This window comes from Chiloscyllium plagiosum, chromosome 4 (genome assembly GCF_004010195.1).
Source record: "Chiloscyllium plagiosum isolate BGI_BamShark_2017 chromosome 4, ASM401019v2, whole genome shotgun sequence".
Lineage (NCBI taxonomy): Eukaryota > Metazoa > Chordata > Chondrichthyes > Orectolobiformes > Hemiscylliidae > Chiloscyllium > Chiloscyllium plagiosum.
The window spans coordinates 57,875,107-57,891,845 of record NC_057713.1 but is presented as its reverse complement, the minus strand read 5'-3'; the positions used below and the strand labels follow the sequence as shown (position 1 = coordinate 57,891,845).

General features: G+C 41.0%; 1 protein-coding gene across 5 annotated transcripts in view; it reads left to right on the top strand.

Moving 5' to 3' along the window:
- Window positions 1-16,739, top strand: part of garem (GRB2 associated, regulator of MAPK1) — a 133,075-nt gene that overhangs the window by 68,074 nt on the left and 48,262 nt on the right. For 4 of the 5 annotated variants that reach the window (XM_043688266.1, XM_043688264.1, XM_043688265.1 and 1 more), the window contains one exon: window positions 15,181-15,311. In XM_043688266.1, coding sequence (XP_043544201.1) covers window positions 15,181-15,311 — 131 coding nt within the window. Of the gene's footprint in view, window positions 1-15,180; window positions 15,312-16,739 lie in introns of those variants that run through there. The other variant, XM_043688268.1, reaches the window with a different exon arrangement.

The window sequence follows — 16,739 nt, the reverse complement described above, 5'->3', positions numbered from 1 at the left end:
CCATCTGGGCAGTTAGTGAAGGGTAATAAATGCTGGCCTAGCTGACAATGCCCGCATCCTGTGAATAAATAAAGACAATTTTAAAGGGTGCACATTTCCTGATGTTAAGTTGTCTGGTTTCCAGATGAAATGGTCATTTTAATCTTTTTCTAAATTAACCTATTTTTTTAATCAATCAATTCAGAGATGTTATTACACACCTCTGAAGCAAGTGACACTTGAACGAGGGCCTCCTGGTCCACGGGTGGGGACACTGTCACTGTTCCACAAAAGGGCCACCAGAAATAGTAATTTGAGTGCAGACTGTTTGTTTTATGCCATGAGTCTCCTGGACTCACCTCAATTTAAGCTGAGTGCAACCATATTAGGTCAGTAATTTCAGGTTATATGTTTGCTTGCTGAGCTGGAAGGTTTATTCTCAGGCGTTTTGTCACCATGCTAGGTAGCATCATCATGAGCCTCCATTGAAGCACTCATGTACTGTCCCACTTTCTATTTGTGTGTCTTGGTCTGTTGTGGTGAGTGATATCACTTCCGGCTCTTTTTTTCTAAGAGATCCAAATGGAGTTCCAATTTGAATGCTGAGCCTCTAGGAAAAAGAACCAGAATGATATCACCCACCACAACAGACCAAGACACACACACAGAATGTGGGACAGTACACCAGTGCTTCAGCGGAGGCTCACTCATAATGTTACCTCGCATGGTGATGAGACATCTGAGAACAAACTTTCCAGCTCAGTGAGCAAAATTACAACCTGAACCACAACCTGAGCTACAGATCTTCACAAAAATTGCAGGTAAGTAATTTTTCAAGTCAGTCCATACAGTGTTTCAGGTATAACAGATAATTGATGCTAAAATTCAGAACTTCATTGTTACATTTTTGTAACATTAGGTAATCTGCCTTCCTCAGTGGAAAAACTCTGGGTTCAAGTCCAGTTCAGAAGTAGTTGGCCACAGAAAATGCCTGCATAAAGTGGCCAGTACAGTTGATTATTCACCTCTAAATCTTTCTCGTTTGCTGTGATAGACAGTAAGAATGAGAGAGTCTCCTGATTGGTCATACTTGGTGCAGACTGATCCCCTGCAAGCTATAACAGTCTGGCAACCTATTCCATGAAAAGCCAGCCATGGCAACACACATAAGCTGGTGCTTTCTCTGCCTCTTGCCATTAATAAAGATGGTGAATAATTAATAAAATGGAGATTACATTTCATTTATGTCTGAACTCAGATGCATTTTTATGTACAGTAGTGATATTCCCATCTGCTCAAAATAGTTTTACTTCCTCTATTTGTCTTAATTAACCATAAATATTTCAAATTTTATTCTGGCTCATGTTATTGTGCATGGTTTCGTATTTTAATTATCTGTAAACTTTTCAATGAAGGAAAGGAATGCCAAGAATGGCATTGCTGAAGTAAACAATTTTGTTTGCCAATATATAAATATTGTCATTAGGCTGTATGATATACTGTATTTGTCTTTTGGAAAGTTGTACTAAGAAAGTACAGCTGCTTCAAGTTGAGCTGAACTCCAATTTATAGAGTTGAAGGTAGGATGCTTGCCAGGAGAACAGTAGAATAATAATCGGTACCTCCTGGCAATGTGTAATTACTTTGGTTAGACAGCATCTCTGGAAAGAGAATATAAATTAATGTCTCAGATGAACTTTTCAACAGAACTCAAATGTTAGAGACTTGGTAAATTTAAAAGCAAGTACAGAGTTGGACCAAGTGAAAAAGAACAAAGTTAAGAGTGTTGAATTATGGAAAACTAGAGAAATTAGATGACAAAAGGAATAATGGTAAAATGCATAAGGAGGTCATGAAATATGCAAGGCATTTTTAAGCTGGCTAAGCAACTTGTAACTTGATGTGAGGGGGTCATCAGCTGTCTGAGGAGCAGAGATTATGACCTGAAACTTCTGAATGCTGTGGTGTCTGAGATGTTAAATGCCTTTTGAAAACCTTAAATGCTTTTTTCTTGAGCTTGCACCTTAAGAATATAAGAAATAGGAGCAGGAATTAACTGTAGCTCCTTCACCCTCTAATCTCTTTATGTCCTTCACAAAGACCAGGACTGATCTTTGACTTCTACTCCACATTTATGCACCTGTCTCATGTCCTGTAATACTCTTTCCCTTAAGAAACAAAAATGCATCTACATATTTGCTATACATTCATTGGATGTGAGCATTGCTGCAAGCCAGCAATTGTTGCTCATACATAATTGCCTATGGAAAGGCAGTAATGAGCTACCACCTTTAACTGCTGCAGTCCGCCCTGTGTGGGTACACTCCATGCTTGGGAAAGAGTTCCAGGATTCTGACCCAGTAACAGTGAAGAAACAATGTTAAAATATCCATGTGATTTGGAATAGAATCTACAGTTGACACTGTTCCCTTATTAGGCACCCCCTAAAAGGCATCACTTTATAGATTTTGAAGAGTCAGGAGGTGAATTACTGACTGCATAATTGCAAACTTCTACCCTGCTCTGTAGCAGTAGCTTTTATTTGGCCAGTTGCATTGAGTATTTGGTCAATTGAAATCCCCAGAACGTTAATATTGGGAAATTCTGCCTAGCACTTTTGTGGAGTAAACACTCTTTACCACTGGTCTTGAAGTATCATTATCTGTTTCATTATCTGAAGAGTCACAAATGGTGCTACTCAGTATACAATAATCAGCGATTAACTCTACTGTCGTTCCGTTTCCCCCCTCAGTTGAAGCAAGATGCTCAGAGACACCAAACTGTTTTACCTCCTTCATCTTTATTCCAGGCCTTGGAGGGAGAGAGAACGATCGCTCTTGTGCACAGAGACATAAGTTCTCGGTCTTCTCTCTCTAACAGCAGTTTCTTAATGAATTATAGAGTCATTTTACAAGAAGGAGCATCCAGATAAGGCAGCATACATATCGATTACAATCGTTACAATCAGCAATAGTAAAAATTAAACCATCTCCTGTTGCACAATGAATGATCTTAACCTTAACTTGTTTTCACATAATCAGTACTTTTCACCTTGTTAAACTGACCTGATGTACTGAATGCTTCCAATATTGTAAAAATGGCTCTACATAACGAATGCTTTTTCACCTTGTTAACCCATTACCTTTGTCTCCAGGACTCCATCGATAATTGCAAGTTTTTACCTGATCTGAGTCGAGTGTGTGGTGCTGGAAAAGCACAGCCGGTCAGGCAGCATCTGAGGAGCAGGAGAATCTCCTCCTCGGATGCTGCCTGACCGGCTGTGCTTTTCCAGCACCAATCTCTCAACTGATCTCTAGCATCTGCAGTCCTCACTTTCTCCTTATCTGATCTGAGTCATGCTCAGCTCAACCTCTTATTTCATAAAACACAAAACTTAACTCTATCCCTACCTGTTCATACCCGAAACAACAAATTCTCAACCCTACCTCTGACATTCCTGCAGTGATGTCCTGTGGCTAAGATGTATGGCCTCCAATAATGGTACCACCGGCCTCCAATAATGGTACCACCACCCCCCGCCATCCCAATTACCTTTGACACCAGCTTTATTCATGCAGAACTTGTGAAATGCTGCCTTGATGTTGACTGTATTCACTCTCAATCTCACCTCTGCACGTCAGTTGTTTTGAACTGTTTGCACCAAGGCTGTAATGAGGGCAGGAGCTGACAGTGCTGGTGAAATCCAAACTGAGCAAGTACAGTTTATTCATATAGCTTCTGCCTTCACCTCTTACAACTCATCTTGATTTTGAAATTTCAATGCTTTTAGAACGTCTGAAGATGTACTTTAGATAGCAGTGCTTATGGCTCCATGGTGACATAGAGAAATAGAGATGTACAGCATGGAAACAAACCTTTCGGTTCATCTCATCCATACCGACCAGATATCCTAAACTAATCTAGTCCCATTTGCCACTCTTGGCCCATATCCCTCTCAACCCTTCCCATTCATGTACTCATCCAGATGCCTTTTAAATGTTGTAATTGTCCCAGCTTTCTCCACTTTGTGTCAAGCTAGTGCCTTACATGCACCACCCTCTACGTGAAAAAGTTGCTCCTTAGGTCCCTTTTAAATCTTTTCCCCCTCACCCTAAACCTCTGCCCTCTGGTTCTGGACTCTGAGGTCACCCTTCAGCCTCTGACTCTCCAGGAAAAAAACAGCCCCAGCCTATACAGCCTCTCATTATAGTTCAAACCCTCCAACCCTGGCAACATCCTTGTAAATTTACTCTGCACCCTTTCAAGTTTCACAGCATCTTTCTGATAGGAAGGAAACCAGAATTGCACACAATATTCCAAAAGTGGCCTGACCAATGTCCTGTAAAGCCACAATATGACCTCCCAACTCCTATACTCAAATGTTCTGACCACTAAAGGAAGGCATACCTGTTTGCTATTTTGTGACTATAAGCAGATTGTCCTTGGAATGCTACCTGCATGACTAGCAAGGCTCCTCTCAACTAGTTTATCTGGATTGTTGTGCTCACTCCTTCACATAGTTCAGCAAATAATGATTTTTCAGGGTTCTGTCTCTTGTTAATTATCTTTACTCATCCAAACTTATCACTATTTACTGTAAATTCTACTTTGCCGTCACAAACTTCTTTTAGATCTCGTACTTGAATATGAAAAGAAATTGTAATGCTAAAAGTTCTATTACGTGAAAGCCTAGGGGTGGAGCCAAAGGCAATGTCTGAGCTCCTGCCTGGACTTGTTCTAAAGAAACCAACTTTGGAGGAATTAACATTTATTCCAGTGGCTCATAGAATGATTTGTGGGCAATCAACAGCATTTCCATCACTGATTAGTCCAAATTGAACTTTTGAATCTTTAAGCCATCGGTGTAAGTTAAATTTCCTAGTGGTTACCTCCAATTTCTGAGGTTCCTCACTCCCAATAACATTTAATTGACAATTATTGATTTGTCATCTATTTCCAAGATTTACGCAAATCTCCACTGAGCTTTAACCTTTCATCTGGAACAATATGAAATTCATGAGGTGTTTCATAGTCTACCTTTTGATTACTTGCTCAAAAGAAGTCAAAGTTGGTCAGGCATTTTCAGTTTTTTAAATTTGTCTGTGCAAGTCACCTAATAAACACACAATCATCAAAGGTTGCTTGTAATAATTACTTCCATAATTACAGACTAGTTTAAAATAACACCAGCAGGTCTGTTTTTCTTTTGTTATCCATAAAAATAGTTACTACAAGAATATATTCTCATAAGCACTTCTGATGGAACCTCCCAAGTAGTGACCTCAACATCCATGATTCTCTTGTCACCTTCCTAGTCTGAATAAATTATGCCTGATTCGTGTCATCTATGCACTCTTGTTTGGGAGTAATCGTTCAAAGCCCTGGACTAAATGGGGAAAGAGGTGCCATTTAGATTGATTACTATGTGCCTAAGATAGGTCAGAGGCAGCAATATATTTTTGGATTTGTTCCCATTTCTTACTGAAATAGGTTGAAGGGTGTTTTCTCTATTTTTTTTTTGGATTCCAATTTTTGAAGTAAATCCACAGCAAAGAAATCTAGCAAGTGTAGAGTTTATTAACAAAACATTCAAAACCTAGAACAATCCAAAGGTGTGCAGGTTAGGTGAATTAACCATGCTAAATCAACCATAATGTTCAGGGATGTGTAGGTTAGGTGCATACGTCAGGGGTAAATATAGGGTAGGGGGAATAGGTCTGTGTGCATTACTGTTCAGAGGGTCAGTGTGGATTTGTTGGGCCGAAGAGCCTGTTTCCACGCTGTAGGGATTCGATGACCTAGGCAAACATTCAAAACCTAGGCAACCAAAAAGGTGGTAATCTCTGAATTACGACCTAAGCCATGAGCTAATTGGCACAGGGTCAATAAGATTAAACAGGTAAATACGTGGCTCAAAAATTGGCATGGAAGAAATGGGTTTGAATTCATGGTACATTGACACCAGTACTGGGGAAGAAGGGACCTGTTCCGATGGGATAGTCTTCATCTGAACCATGCTGGGACCAGAGTCCTAGTGAATTGCATAACTAGGGCTATAGACAGAACTTTAAATTGGGGTGGGGAGCGGGGATGGAGGGTTCTGTTATAGGGGAAATCAGATACCTGAATTAAAGGATGAGGTATGAGTGCAACTTGAGGGGTTATTAAATCTTCAACACGGACACAAATAGGACAGTGTTTGGAAAGGGTTAGCAATCAAACTTCAAGCACACTGGACAAACGAATGACACTGAGAAGAGGGACAGTTAATACAGAACTGAGAGGGGGTATATTTGAGAACACAGTATAAAGAATAAGATAAATGAGCTTGTGACAAGATTGAAATTGGCAGATATGATGTGGTGGATGCAACAGAGACATGGCTGCAAGGGGATCGGGATGGGGAGCTGAATTAGCGAGTTTTGAGAAGATTTGTAGCTCAGGTTGAGGTTCTGGCTGTAGGTTTGCTCACTGAGCTAGAAGGTTTGTTTTCAGATGTTTCATCACTATAATAGTAACATCATCAGTGAGTCTCTGGATGAAGCAGTGGTGGCATGGCACTCATTCTGTTTGTGTTTAGTTTTCTTGGATTGGTGACATCATTTCCTGTGATGTCATTTCCTGTTCTTTTTCTCAGGGGGTGGTAAATGGGATCGAAGTCATTTTCTATTGTTAATAGAGTTCCGGTTGGAATGACGGCAATAACTGCCAGACTACTCAGACCTCTTGGCACCATGGCAGCCCACAAATCCACCAACACACTAAAACAGCAGCTAATGAACTTGAAAGACCCTATACAGACAACAAGCACACTTTATGTCATCTGCAAAATACCTTGCAAAATCTATAACAAACACTACATTGGACAAACAGGCAGGAAACTAGCTACCAGGATACATGAACATCAACCAGCCACAAAAAGACATGACCCACTCTCACTAGTTTACTTACTTACAGATGAGGAAGGACACCACTTCGACTGGGCCAATACATTCATCCAAGGACAAGCCAAACAGAGACATGCACAAGAATTTCTAGAAGCATGGCATTCCAACCAGAACTCTATCAACAAACATGTTGACTTGGATCCCATTTACCACCACCTGAGAAAAAGAGCCGGAAATGGCATAACCAACCCAACAAAACCTAAACACATGAATAGAAAGCGGGCCATGCCCCCAGTGCTTCGTCCGGAGGCTCACTGATGATGTTACCTAGTCTGAAAATGAACCTTCCGGCTCAGTGAGCAAACCTACATCCAGGATATGCATTCTATCGATAGACAGGTGGGCAGAGGGGCTGAGGTTGCTGCCTTAGTGAGATGGAGTACAATGTGGGAAAGTGTGAGATCTCGCACTTTTTGGTAGGAAGAGTTATTTTTGAAATGGGGAGAAAATTCAGAAGACTGAAGTGCAAAAAGACTTGGGAGTTACAGTCCAGGATTCTCAAGGTAAACTTGCAGCTCGAGTCAGTGGTTAGGAAGGCAAATACAATGATGGCATTTATTTTGAAAGGACTTAAATATAAAAGCAGGGGTGCATTTCTGAGGCTGTATAAAGCTCTGGTCACACCACATTGGGATATTGTGTGTAGTCTTGGGCCCTATATCTCAGGAAGGATGCACTGGTCCTAGAGCGTATTCAGAGGAGGTTCACGAGAATGGTTCCAGGAATGAAAAGCTTAACATATGAGGGACATTTTATGACTCTGGGTTTACACTCAGTGATGTTTAGAAGGATGAGGGGAGGATCGAATTGAAACATACAGAATACTGAATGATTTAGATAGACTAAATGTTGGGAAGATGTTTCCATTGGTAGGAGAGACTAGGACCCAATGGCATAGCCTTAGACTAAAGGGAAGACCTTTTAGAGTAGAGATGGGGAGAAACCTCTTCAGCCAGCGAGTGGTGGATCTATGGAATTCATTCCCACAGAAGGATGTGGAGGCTAGGTCATTGAGTATATTTAAGACTGAGGTAGGTAGGTTCTTGATTAACAAGGGGATCAAGGATTATGGGGAAAAAGCAGGAGAATGAGGTTGAGAAACATATCAGCCATGATTGAATCGTGGAGCTGACTCATTGGGCTGAACGGCCTAATTTCTGCTGCTATGTCTTATGGTCTTAACTGTTTTGTCCACTCAGACAGGAGAAAGTGAGGACTGCAGATGCTGGAGATCAGAGCTGAAAAATGTGCTGCTGGAAAAGCGCAGCAGGTCAGGCAGCATCCAAGGAGCAGGAGAATCGACGTTTCGGGCATAAGCCTTCCTGAAGAAAGGCTTATGCCCGAAACGTCGATTCTCCTGCTCCTTGGATGCTGCCTGACCTGTTGCGCTTTTCCAGCAACACATTTTTGAACGTCCACTCAGGAAATTAAGGAACACAGAACAGGAGTGGAGAAAGTTATACATTTCAAATTTTGGTTATCCAGAGGCATTAAAAATTTGTTCACAAGTCACCATTTCCATGAGGTCAGTATCCAATAGTAGGTCAGTTCTGAAGAAGTTATTGGACTTGAAACATTAACTGTATTTCTCCTTCTGAGGCTGCCAGATCTGCTGAGTTTCTCCATTTAATCTCAGATTTTCAGTATCTGCAGTATTTTGCTTTTAATCCAATTCTAGTTTTCTTGTTGATCTGGACCTAGTAACTTTTCTTCTTACCGGTAAAGTATAGCCTCCTTTCTTAGGAGCAACTTTTGAGTCCGAGATGAAGAATTTGAGGCAGGCTACATACTCAGCCTGGAGTCCTGCTTTCTCTCCAAATGTCTGCCAGTAACGGACTTAAAATCCCAGAAATTTTTTAAAAAAGCAATTCAACAAACTTCAAGTGACAAAATATGCATTTCAGAATTTCCATTGCTAAATGAGATAACTGTAAAAGCATTAGCACCCATTTAAATACACTGGGTTTGATGTTTTCCTTTACCCAATGCTGGCTGGAAGCACACTACTCGGGGAGAGGGGCCAGCAGGAGGTCATTGTATACAATGCTGTGGTTCTGTTCGCCGAGCTGGAAATTTTTGTTGCAAATGTTTCATCACCTGTCTAGGTGACATCCTCCGTGCTTGGGAGCCTCCTGTGAAGCGCTTCTGTGGTGTTTCCTTCGGCATTTATAGTGGCCTGTCCCTGCCGCTTGCGGTTGTCAGTTTCAGCTGTCCGCTGTAGTGGCCGGTATATTGGGTCCAGGTCGATGTGTTTGTTGATGGAGTTTGTGGATGAGTGCCATGCTTCTAGGAATTCCCTGGCTGTTCTTTGTTTGGCTTACCCTGTAATGGTAGTGTTGTCCCAGTCGAATTCATGTTGCTTGTCGTCTGCGTGTGTGGCTACTAAGGATAGCTGGTTGTGGTGTTTCGTGGCTAGTTGATGTTCATGGATGCGGACCGTTAGCTGTCTTCCTGTTTGTCCTATATAGTGTTTTGTGCAGTCCTTGCATGGGATTTTGTACACTACATTAGTTTTGCTCATGCTGGGTATCGGGTCCTTCGTTCTGGTGAGTTTTTGTCTGAGAGTGGCTGTTGGTTTGTGTGCTGTTAGTAGTCCTAGTGGTCGCAGTCGTCTGGCTGTCAGTTCTGAAATGCTCCTGATGTATGGTAGTGTGGCTAGTCCTTTGGGTTGCGGCATGTCCTCGTTCCGTTGTCTTTCTCTTAGGCATCTGTTGATGAAATTACGGGGGTATCCGTTTTTGGCGAATACCTTGTATAGGTGTTCCTCTTCCTCTTTTTGCAGTTCTGGTGTACTGCAGTGTGTTGTGGCCCTTTTGAATAGCGTCTTGATGCAACTTCGTTTGTGTGTGTTGGGGTGGTTACTTTCATAGTTCAGGACGATTAGATTAGATAGATTAGATAGATTAGAACAAGGTAGGACTGATAAATTAAACTGCATTTATTTCAGTGCAAGGGGCCTAACAGGGAAGGCAGATGAACTCAGGGCATGGTTAGGAACATGGGATTGGGATATCATAGTCATTATAGAAACATGGCTCTGGGATGGACAGGACTGGCACCTTAATGTTCCAGGATACAAATGCTACAGGAAGGACAGAAAGGGAGGCAAGAGAGGAGGGGGAGTGGCATTTTTTGATAAGGAAAAGCATTATAGTATACTAGGGGAGGATATTCCCGGAAATACATCCAGGGAAGTTATTTGGGTTGAACTGAGAAATAAGAAATGGATGATCACCTTTTAGAATTGTATTGTAGACCCTCTAATAGTCAGAGGGAAATTGAGAAACAAATTTGTAGAGAGATCTCAGTTATCTGTAAGAAGAATAGGGTGGTTAGGGTAGGGGATCTTAACTTTCTAAACATAGACTGGGACTGCTATAGCATTAAGGGTTTAGATGGAGAGGAATTTAAGTGTGAGCAAGAAAATTTTCTGATTCAGTATGTGGATATACCTACTAGAGAAGGTACAAAACTTGACATGCTCCTAGGAAATAAGGCAGGGCAGGTGACTGAGGTGTCAGTGGGGAAACACTTTCGGGCCAGCGAACATAATTCTATTAATTTTAAAATAGTGATGGAAAAGGATAGACCACATCTAAAAGTTGAAGTTCTAAATTGGAGGAAGGCTAATTTTGACAGTATTGGGCAAGAACTTTCAAAAGCTGATTGGGGGAGATGTTCGCAGGTAAAGGAACGGCTGGAAAATGGGAAGCCTTCAGAAATGAGATAACGAGAGTCCTGAGAAAGTATATACCCGTTATAGTAAAAGGAAAGGCTGGTAGGTGTAGGGAATGCTGGCTGACTAAAGAAATTGAGGATTTGGTTAAGAAAAAGAAGCATATGTCAGGTATAGACAGGATAGATCGAGTGAATCCTTAGAAGATGGTGACATCTTGAAAAATATCCATATTACAGAGGAGGATGTGCTGGATGTCTAAAATATCCATATTACAGAGGAGGATGTGCTGGATGTCTTCAAACGCATAAAGGTGGATAAATCCCCAGAATCTGATCAGGTGTACCCGAGAACTCTGTGGGAAGCTAGAGAAGTGATTGCTGGGCCTCTTGCTGAAATAGTTGTATCATCGATAGTCACAGGTGAGGTACCGGAAGACTGGAGGTTGGCTAACGTGGTAAGGACAAGTCAGGGAACTATGGACCAGTGAGCCTGACGTTGGAGGGAATCCTGAGGGACAGGTTGTACATGTATTTGGAAAGGCAAGGACTGATTAGGGATAGTCCACGTGGCTTTGTGCCATGTCTCTCAAACTTGATTGAGTTTTTTGACTAAGTAACAAAGGATTCTTAAGGGCAGAGCAGTCGATGTGATCTATATGGACTTCAATAAGGCGTTCGACAAGGTTCCCCATGGGACACTGGTTAGCAAGGTTACATCTCATGGAATACAGGAAGAGCTAGGATACAGAACTGGCTCAAATATAGAAGACAGAGAGGGTGGTGGTGGTGTTTTTCAGACTGGAGGCCTGTGACCAGTGGCATGCCACAAGGATCGGTGCTGGGTCCACTACTTTTCATCATTTATATAAATGATTTGGATATGAGCATAAGAGATATAGTGAGTTTGCAGATGACACCAAAGTTGGAGGAGTAGTGGACAGCGAAGAAGGTTACCTCTGATTACAACAGGATCTTGATGGGCCAATGGGCTGAGAGGTAGCAGATGAAGTTTAATTTAGATAAATACAAGGTGCTGCATTTTGGGAAAGCAAATCTTAGCAGGACTTGTACACTAAATGGTGAGGTCCTAGGGAGTGTTGCTGAACAAAGAGACCTTGGAGTGCAGGTTCATAGCTCCTTGAAAGTGGAGTCGCAGGTCAATAGCATACTGAAGGAGGTGTTTGGTATACTTTCCTTTATTGGTCAGAGTATTGAGTACAGGAGTTGGGAGGTCATGTTGCGGCTGTACAGGACATTGGTTAGGCCGCTGTTGGAATATTGCATGCAATTCTGGTCTCCTTCCTATCGGAAAGATGTTGTGAAACTTGAAAAGGGTTCAGAAAAGATTTACAAGGATGTTGCCATGATTGGAGGATTTGAGCTGTAGGGAGATGCTGAATAGGTTGGGGCTGTTTTCCCTGGAATGTCGGAGGCTGAGGGGTGACCCTATGGAGGTTTACAAAATCTTGAGGGGTGTGGATAGGATAAATAGACAGAATGTTTTACCTGGGGTGGGGAAGTCCAGAGGGTATAGGTTTAGGGTGAGAGGGGAGAGATATAAAAGAGACCTGAGGGGCAACCTTTTTCATGCAGAGGGTGGTACATGTATGGAATGAGCTGCCAGAGGTAGTGGTGAAGACTGGTACAATTGCAACATTTAAAAGGCATCTGGATGAGTATATGAATAGGAAGGGTTTGGAATAATATGGGCCAGGTGCTGGCAGGTGGGACTAGATTGGGTTGGGCTATCTGGTCGGCATGGATGGGTTGGACCGAAGGGTCTGTTTCCATGTTGTACGTCTCTATGACTCTATGACATGAAGACATGAAGGAGGACCTATCAGGGAATATGATGGAAAGCATGCCTGAAACGTCGATTTTCCTGCTTTTTGGATGCTGCCTGACTTCCTGTGTCTTTCCAGCACCACACACTCTACTCTGACCTCCAACATCTGCAGTCCTCACTTTCTCCTCCTAAATCAAGGCTGCCTCACTGCACAACACCAAGTCGAGAATTACCTGTTCGCTAGTCTGCTATGCTCCAAGTTGCTCCAAAAATCAAGTAGACCTTCTATGAACTACTTTTCTTATGATGTGCTACCACCCTGACTTCCCTCAGCCCACCTGCATATTGAAGCCTCCAACGATTATTGTGATAGTAATGTTGTAATTTCTATCTCCTGATTTATTTTCTGCCCCACATTCCTACTACTGCTACGAGGTCTGTACTCCCGTCAGAGTTGTCTTTCCTTTGTGGTTCCTCGACTCTATTCCTCCGATCCTCTATCACTTGCTGGTGATTTCCTTTCATTTCATTTCTTACTATCAAGTCAATCCCACCCCCTTTGCCCATCTGCCTGCTCTTGCAATAGGAGGTATAACCTTGGATATTTAGTTCCCAGCCCTGATGCCCTTGCAGTTTCTCTGGGATGCCCACAACATTGTACCTGCCATTTTCAATTTGTGCTACAAGCTTGTTTACCTTGTTTCATATACAGTGTGCATTTAAGTTCAACACCCCCAAGTCCTGCATTGACTTTCTCATAATTGGCTGCTTATTTGCTGTGTGTCTGAAGTTAGATTATTGACCCTTTCCATACTCTATCCTATTATCCTATCCTATCCTATACTCTAACTTTGTTCTAGAAACTTTAATAACTTCTTCTGAGCCCCTCAACGAGTTTCAAGTCCTTGTAACTTTTGTTTGCACCATCAGATTGTCTACCTTATTCCAAATACTTCATGAATTAAGATATAAAGCCTTTAATTTTGTTCCATTATAGAATATCCCTACAGTTTGATGGTTCCTTGTTACAATATGACATTTTCATATCCTATTCCTTCCTCTTGTTTTGTAGTAATAATCAACACCATCACTAACCTGCAATCCTACCTTATTTTCCTTTAATTTTCTAATTTTCCATGCAACTGCACCCAACCCATACTTATGCCAGGACTCTGGTTCCAGCATGATTCAGATGGAGCCTGTCCCATCGCAACAGTTCCCTCCCTTACCAATATTGGTGCTAATGATCCGTGAATTCAGATTCATTTATCTGACACAATTTTCCTCTTTAATCTTGTTGATCCTGTGCCAATTAGCTTGAGGCCTAGGTGATAATTTGGGCGTGTTTTCGATTCTACATTTTAACTTAGCTCCTAGCTGCACGCATTCCCTCAGCAGACCCTCTTTCTGCCTATATTGTATAGACAATATACATGGACCACAACAACTGGATCTTACCCCTCCCACTCCAAGTTCGTCTGCAGTTTTAATGAGATATCCTGAACCCAGGCAACACAGCCTTTGAAATTCCTGATATTTGCCACAGACAACAATTTCCATTCCCTGGCTATACAATCCCTGATTACAACTACATTAGTCTCTCTTCCACCCCACCCTCCAAACCCCCACCACCTCAATCCCTTGACTGGCTCCCTGTACCATTGTGCTATGGTCAGTTTGCTAATCTTTCCCATTTACCTTCAGTCTGAAAGTAACCTGGAGTCAGTTGTCAAATTATCAGCTATTATCAACCAATGAGCTTGCTGTTTTCAGTTACCTTATTAATCTTTAAACTGTACTACTGAATTTCATTGTCTTAAAATGGGAAAGAAAAGATAGATTGACCACTTGTATTTCCATGTTGTCAAAATTCCTGAACTGTACACTCACGGTCTGTGTTTCACTCAGATGTGATCTGTCTTCCTTGACCTTGTGAAATTTAACTCTCTCTGCTTTTTTTTTTAACTTGAACTCTTTACCCTTCCAGACAACATTTGTAACATGTTTCTACAAGTCAATGTTCATCCTAGTAAATGTCATACCGTTACAAATTATGTAAGGATATGCTATAGAGTTTTAATTCTAGTCTTGACTTCAAACTTAGATTGCACTGTTGCCCAATATAGAAATTACCTGTCGTTTCAGTTACAAAATTGTCTCTTTTTCACTGGTTTTCAGTTTGCTTAAGAATTGTGTAGATTCTGTAATGTTTCTGTTCTGCAGGCAGTGCTCCAATGCTGCTTTTTTGCTTCTGTTCTGTGTATTTTGTTAATGATTTAGAGTTATCCTTATTTAGTCTGAGCTTCCTGATTGAAGATTTGTTATGATCGAGGTATTTCTCATGTTTCTGAAACCTATTCCCATTGACTTACTTGCGTTCATTCACTTCCTTTGAAATTAGTCCTTTATGAATTTGAATGTCCAGCACCTAGTTAGTGGTATTTTTGAATCAAATATTGCAACTCACGTTGTGATCATTGAAACCCAAGGATGGTTTATACTTTCATTACATTTTTAAAATAGCCGGTTACCCAAATGCTGTCTTTTGTGGTGTCTGATTTTTTTGATTCAGAAGCATTCATTATTTGAAGTACCAGTTAGAATTATAAATGTTCCTACCTGTGCTTACTCTTTCTATCACTTAAAAGAACAGATTGTCTTCATTTTTGTTCTGGCTTGACAACAGTTCAGACAGTATACAGGCAGGGTAAAACAAAAAACTAGGAATTTTAATCAATAGCACTTGTTGAACCATGTATTGAGTTGTAATTGTGTTTATGTCCCTTGCAGGACAGTTTAAGCTATTGGAACAGGACCGAGATGTCAAGGAACCTGCACAATACTTCAGCAGTGTGGAGGAGGTGGCAAAAGCATTCCCTGAACGAGTGTACGTAATGGAGGAAATAACATTCAATGTTAAGGTCAGAGTTTGGAACAAATATTTGACCACACTCGAATGTTTAAGGCAAGCCATTCTGCAAATTTTAGTGCCACAACTACTGTGTGAGGACCTGAAACTGAAATCTTCCAATGATATTTTGCAAAATGCTGAAAAAAATCTTGATTTCTGAAAAAGTTTACACATTAGCATCTTGACACATTGAAGGCTGTCTACTAATTCAGTAAGCAAGGACTTGTTGGTTATAGACTCGAAGTAGCTTCTGTACTGAATTTTGTATTGTTTCATCAACTAGAATTTAAAACAGAGGTTGCTGTCTTTGGATACAAAATGTGAAACTATTTTCAACGTAGAAATATTTTTATATTAAAATATTTTGGTGTGTATATGGTACAACATTGTTTAAAATGTTTAACATAGATTTATGAAGGATACTTGGTTAATCTAGTTGATTTTTTAATGGTCTGCACTTGTTGGAAATCAGTGTGATTAGATATTATGAAACTTTGCGAAAGATTCCCAGAAAAAGAAGACTGAACAAAATTGGAAGCAATTTGCGACAGGTCAGTAATTGGGAGCTCAAAGTTAAGAGTTGGAATAAATGAAATGTTCTCTGATTAAAGGGATGTCGCAAACTCTGTCTTGGAATCTACTCTGAACTGACAGCTTTTCCCCAGAGATGTTAATGAAGGAATAAGTTATGTATCAAGTTTGGATGTGACACTCATTTAGTTAGTAGAGAAATTGTATATTTACAAACAGTTGAACATACAAAACAATGAAGAATAAAGGTGAATAAAGAGGTACAGAACAACCATATATTCTTTCATTAACACAGAGTCATAGAAATGTGTAGCACAGAACAGACTCTTTGGTCCAATTTGTCCATGCCGACCAGATATCCTAATCTAATCTAGTCCCATTTGCCAGCACTTAGCCCATATCCCTCTAAACCCGTCCTATTCATATACCCATCCAGATGCCAATTAAATGTTGTAATTGTACCAGCGTCCACCACTTCCTCTGGCAGCTCATTCCCAACACGCACCACATCTGCATGAAAAAGTTGCCCCTTAGGTCCCTTTTAAATTTTTCTCCCCTCACCCTAAGCTGATGCCCTCTAGTTTTGGGCTCACCCACCCCATGTCCCTCATGATTTTGTACACCTCTATAAATGTCTCTGTTGAAAACATGTCAGTACAATCTAGATTCTCAAGAACATTTCCTTTATTCCAGCAGAATGATAGAGTACACTTCAGGAAATTAATAGAATAACGTATTTCTATATTCCCACAAAGACCACCCTGAACAATACAGTACACCCCTCAATACTGCACCATTTTCCAAGTGGAATATCTATTTAGGTGGTCAATAGTAAGGATGTTGTGTTTCAGGTATGCAGAGCATTGGTAAGCCCACATCTTAAGTATTATGTGCAGTTTTGATCATC